Source organism: Lactuca sativa, chromosome 6 (assembly GCF_002870075.4).
Source record: "Lactuca sativa cultivar Salinas chromosome 6, Lsat_Salinas_v11, whole genome shotgun sequence".
NCBI classification, from domain to species: domain Eukaryota; kingdom Viridiplantae; phylum Streptophyta; class Magnoliopsida; order Asterales; family Asteraceae; genus Lactuca; species Lactuca sativa.
In genome coordinates, this window is record NC_056628.2 from 28,547,539 (window position 1) to 28,553,526 (window position 5,988).

General features: G+C 35.7%; 1 protein-coding gene across 1 annotated transcript; it reads right to left on the reverse strand.

Annotated features, from left to right (window-relative positions):
* Nucleotides 1–2,680: 2,680 nt before the first annotated feature.
* On the reverse strand, nt 2,681–4,462 carry LOC111895172 (flotillin-like protein 4). Its single transcript, XM_023891270.2, has 3 exons — nt 3,858–4,462; nt 3,405–3,773; nt 2,681–3,327 (listed from the first exon to the last, which is right to left on the reverse strand). Exons 1-3 carry the CDS (start codon nt 4,413–4,415, stop codon nt 2,830–2,832), a joined length of 1,425 nt encoding a protein of 474 aa, XP_023747038.1. The 5' UTR covers nt 4,416–4,462; the 3' UTR covers nt 2,681–2,829.
* Nucleotides 4,463–5,988: the final 1,526 nt, after the last annotated feature.

Genomic DNA, 5,988 nt, shown 5'->3' on the forward strand with positions numbered 1-5,988 from the left:
CTAGTTTCCTGATTTATTAAATATTACCTTTTGATTTCTTGTTTACTTATAACGAATGAATGAGGGACCAGTATAGAAGAATACTGAGAATATAAAATCAGTCCTAAGCATAAACTCTAGATATTATAACTTCAAAAATCAGGGGGGCCATGGCCCCCCTGGCCCCTATAAAGGATCCGCCACTGACTACAACAACCAGAATGAGGACCCATGAATAAACTACAACAATCGATAAAAAAAACCCGTTAAATAGCTACGACAACCAATAAATGACGTCGTTAATTAACTACCGAAACTGATAAACAACCTGTGACCGGTTCCTATGCGAACCCCTAGGTCTAGCCGACAACATTTCAAGACTATGAAATTTGCTCATATGATGCATGATCGTAACTATTCCTATATTGATTCAATCATACCTAAGTGATTAATACCATGCTCATGCACATTCAATATTAACATTTCATAGTAACACAATCAAACATATTATAACTATAAATACAATTCTTTCATCGTTTCCAATAATATGTATAATAAATCAAAGCTAGCAAACCATTACTCATAAAGAGCCATTTATTCAAAAACAATTTCCTTTAAAAGCCTTTAACTTACTCTTTGGATAAAGAGTCCATTTACTTGCTAGCTAGGATTTATTACATTTTCAATAATGAACATTTCCAATTCATTTTCAAAGTTTTTCATAGAAAACTTTTACTAATATGTCATATACCTCAAATCGAAAAATCCACATGTACTCACCTGAATAGTTAATGAAGACTAACTTCCGTTCTGGCTTCTATCCTCGCGTTATATCTTAACTCAATCACTGGTCGAACCTATTTGGACAAAACATCAAGATCCTCAGAACTTGTCCAAATAAAGTAGGAGCTTATTTATCATATTCATTACAATGACCTTTGCCTGATCCTTAACACCAATGGATAATCATTTGTTACCAAATCACTAAGATCCTCAAAAACTATTATCAAACAGCTTAACTCCATAAGCCCATAGTCCAAACTTATAGTCGGACATTCCTAGCTATACAATAGGGTTTACAACCCTCGTTATCCAATTAAGAGTTCCACCACGAAAATTCTTTATCTATTTCTATATTAGTAAGCTCATAACAACACCATGTTATGAGTTCACATAATATATCGGGTTTGATAACCTGTCATAGCTCAATATATTTATGTAAATAAAATTACCAATTAACAATCGAGAGGATACCTTAGCCCAACAACAGTCGTATTCCTGTTAAACGACACTCCACCTTCGTCTCTAAGTTGTAATCGCCCCTCATCAACTCTAATCTCAATCTCATGTATACTGACGTTAAAATGTCATTTCAAAAGCTATACGACGTTACATAGCAACTCAGAGTACTCGTCGACAAACCGCACAACGAATGATGGAAGAGGGATATTTATAGGCTGGGAGACATGACGCGCCTCCCTGGGAACACATCATGCCTATGTCATGCATCGTCCGAAGACGCCACATGTTACTCTCTTTCGAAACGTGTTTTCGCGACCCAGCCAGCTAGGCGCGCCACGCCTTTAAAAGGACCGCTCCACGTCTTCTGGCTTTTCTCTTTACTTTTCAGAATGACAACATACTTTCCGAACAACCATAACTTTCTCATATGTATTCTGTTTTTGACAAACTTTATATCTACAGAATAGTCTCAGAGTGAACTAAAACTTTCTTTACTAATCATTCATTAAAATTTTATACATTTTCTGATATAATGCGATAAGTATACAAACTTATATATTGCATTAACTACATCATTGTTTCACTTCTTATGTTCACTCTTAGTCAAATCTATACGAAGTACATACCGTAACACATATTATGAGATTTTTGGGTCGTTACAATTCGAATAATCCACTGAATCTCTGATCTTGCAAAGGAATACCTGATGAGTACATGGGCAACGTACGGTTAAATAGAAGAACTGATTGATAGAAGCTTTGGTGAAGTAAACAAGAGATTATCAACAAGGATTTTGTATATAATGCCCACAAACAAACTCTCTTGTAATAGTCCCCATCTATTTATTAGGATTCGACGATGAATAAGCTTGTAATAGTCTTCTTGTATACAAGCTACCATTTTATAAGTTTGAACATTCTAACTCAATACCATATTATGAAAACTTGTTGATGTTGATTTCTTGTAAAATGTACACAAATTGTGTCTGTTTCATGTTGTAGTTGACAAACTTGTTAGCCATTTGTCCTGGTCAGATTTTGAGTCTAGAAGCCTTTGATCAAATTATCATTTGTATTTTACTTGATGTATTGTAAAGTCTTTTGGAGTTTCTTAACACAATTTGCTATATTGAGTTGAAGTAAGGATGACATGTCAAAAAATCTAATTTCAACTGCATGTATTACAAAAATCGTGATTTCGGTTTAAGCTCATATCATAAGAAGTTGAGATTTTATACAATTTTATCAAATTGGTTCAAATTATCATTATTGTATTTGACTCAGTCATATAGCATAATATATTAATTCTTTAACATAAAAATGTATGATCTACAAAGATTTTGATATTTTTAAAGCTGGAAATATCTGAAAAATAATATATTATTTTGTGTGAAATCTTAGGTAGTATAAGACCTTTGAGAGTATATCGTTACAAAAGTATTAACCAAGTGTATAAAACATTCAACGAAAACCATGTACGAATTTTATTACAATAAATACAAATATTAAGTTATTAACACGTATATAATTACGTAAGAAAATAGATTCAACAAATTACATTATAAATACTTGAACTAATAACTTAAAGATTATAACAGATCATAACCGTTTAAGATTCCGTTATCTTCCCCATCCAAGCTGGTGGCAACATCCCCGTTTGCTCATGAACTGTGTTAAACAACGGCGGCAACATTTTGTAAACGCCGGCGACCTCCTTCATCGCACCACCATCGCCGCCTTCTCCACCACCATTTGCGCCGGTCCAGATGCTAATCTTCGGCTGCAAACCCTTAACAGCCTCGGCGTTAATCTTGGCGATCTCTTGATACATTCCACCATTAATCATCAAGTAATCCCTTAAAGCTCCATAGTTGCCTCCCATGGCACCCAAAAGTGTGCGTATGTAAGTACCTTGAGCTTGAGCAAGAGCAACAAGTCCCTCCGCCTCCTTCTGTTTTGCATATAATTCACCGTCGGCGACTTGTTGACGAGTGTAGAATGTGGCCTCCGCTATCGCCTTTTGAGCCTCTGCTTCTTTTTCTTTCTCGTAGAGAATTGCTTCTGCGGCCTTTTGCTTTCTGTAAAGCTCCCAATTCGCTTCTTGTACCTTTGTTTACATCGATTGTTCAAATACAAGTTTGAATTCATGTTTTATAGAGGGATTGAATCGATATAAATTATAACCTTGGTTTCATACTCAACGCTAGCTTTACTCAAGAACTCAGCCTTGAGTTTCTCCGTCTGAGTCAACGCGTTCATGATCTCAACCTCCTTCTGCAGCTCAGCCGCCCGCAGCGCCACCGCCTTGTTCGCCTCCACCTCCGCCACCTGTGAATCCTTAGCCCATTTTGCCTTCTTCATTGCCAACTCTGCGTTCGCTTCAGCCACTTCAGCTTCCCTCTCATTTTCGAATACTTTCACCTCTGTTCTTACCTTGATCTCCTCTTTCTTTCCTTGTCCTTGTCTCTGAGTAGCTATGATCTTCGTCTCCGCATCTATCTTCGCTGCGTTCTGCAGCGTTTGTCCTTCACGAAGCTTGGATCCTATTTCACCCTGAATTCAATCAACCAATCAATCATTAATCACAAACTCAGTATTCATAATTTAAAAGTTTAAATTAATTTGTGTTAATCAAACCTTCATTTTGGCTTCAGCAACATCGACCCTGGCTTGATTTGCAGCTTCCATTTGCGTTTTCTGCCCTAAATACGAGAAATACTCATGTCCAGGAACGTCAACCAATTGCTTGACATTAGCATTATAGATCCACAATCCGAACTGATTCAACTCCAACTGAACCTTCTCGAACACCTCCTGCTTAAAATCCTTCGTCCCTTTGAAAATCTCTTCCATGGTCATAGACGCAGCAAGAACACGAGTCTCCCCCTCGATGATCCCCTTGACGAGCTCATTCACATGGTGCGAAAGCTTATCGTGAGGAGAGATAAGCTTGGCGTATTTGTGGAGACTGTCGTCGTCGTCGGAACGTGGACCGATAGTGAATACGGCGGGGAGAATGAAAGGGAGTTTCTCGGCGCTCATGGCCTGGACTTCGAAGGTGTAGTTGACCGGAGAAATGTCGAAGACGGAGTAGGATTGGCCGGGAAGTACCCATGCTTTCTTTGCGATTTTGATGTCTTCGATCCCGAATCCGGTGATCACCAGATACTCTGAAGCACTTGCTACTCTATACATGGCCGGAGATATTCACTGGACGCCGGTGAATTTTGTGTGAAGCTTAAACTTGATGCAACGGATAGATTATATAGGACATTGGAAAGAAAATGACGATAATGACCAAGTTGTTGCTTTTGTGAGAAAATATATTTTGTAATATATTTATTTTATATTAAAAGTATTTTTCTAGCTGAAAAAAATACATTTCAAACTCAATATTTCGGATTTCTTTCTTGCAGACATATTGGAAAAAAAATTTCGAAATTCAAAAAATTTAAAGAATTCATGAAATCATTGTTTTTTATTACAATCTAAAAAAATTGAACATAACAAATAAAAAATAAGATATGTTTCATAAAATATGACATTCTAAAGCAAAATACATATTATATATTTAATTGAGTGAAAATGACCATTTTAGAGTAAATTGTCATTTTCAGCAATCTTGAAAAAACCGTAATTATTTTTGTTTTTTTTATTTTGGCATTTTTAGTGATCATATTTGTAAGTTTTTCTTGTATATTAAATTGCATGAGAGTAGTACCTTGCTCATAGAGGGTTGTACTCCTAGCCCTTGGGGATGTGAATTTCGTTGTGATTTCGCTTGTCATTATCTATTATTTTCTTAGAAAAAAGTATATACCGTGACGATTTTATGATAACTCAATCAAGTATGTTATTTGAGGTTGACTTCCATCATGAGAGTGTGGAGATGATAATAGACTAATACTGAAGGTATTTACATGTATTTTCTTTGAAATTGTTTGAACAATTTACTATATTTATGTATATGTTGAACATTGCTATGTAACATTTAATAAATAATAAGTGTATTTATTTTGTATATTGACTTCTTATTTTAAGTCGTTCGGGTGGTCTAATACTTTAACCATCTATCTAGCGTCCTACCCAACATAAGAGGTACCGAAAGATGGGCAAAGTGGGCTAATATATATATATATATATATATATATATATATATATATATCAGGGCCGGCCTTACATTGTTTGAAAGTAAGCAAGGGCTTAGGGCCCCAATTTTGAAGGGCCCCACTTAACCCAAATGTCGATTAATTAAGGGATTATCGATTATGGATTCTCCATTCACGTAGACACGCACGGTCGCACATCACAATTTTGATTTTAACTAAGCATCGGCTCTACCAATGCACTGTTCTTCTACTCGTCTTTTTCTTCATAACTCTAAAGTCTGATCGATTCTTGAATCTGGATTGTTCAAAAATCAAAAAATCAATTCTTGAATCTTGATTGTTCAAAAATCGATTCTTGTCTCAAAAAGGCTGTCAAGTATGAAGAAACAGTATGTTCTTCCTCTGATTCTCTATTTCTCCATAACTGATAACCAATAACTCCATTGATGATTCTTCTTTCTCGATTAGACTATCTATTAGGGTTAGACTTATTCTTTTTAATATTCACTATGTCAAGTTGGATTTTGAAATTTGGTTTGGACTTTGGATATTGGAATCAAGTTTGGACATTGAATATTGGAACGATTTTGGTTAATTGGCTGGAACTAATTTTAGTTGCCAAGTTGCAATTTCATATTTCCATTTCAGTTTTCTCAAGG

Excerpts from the sequence above, each read along its gene's own strand:
- LOC111895172 (XM_023891270.2), bottom strand. The coding sequence starts at position 4,415 with ATGTATAGAGTAGCAAGTGCTTCAGAGTATCTGGTGATCACCGGATTC. Across the intron at positions 3,774-3,857 it reads TTGCTGAAGCCAAAATGAAG|GGTGAAATAGGATCCAAGCT; the intron begins GTTTGATTAACA and ends GATTGAATTCAG. Across the intron at positions 3,328-3,404 it reads GCGTTGAGTATGAAACCAAG|GTACAAGAAGCGAATTGGGA; the intron begins GTTATAATTTAT and ends ATGTAAACAAAG.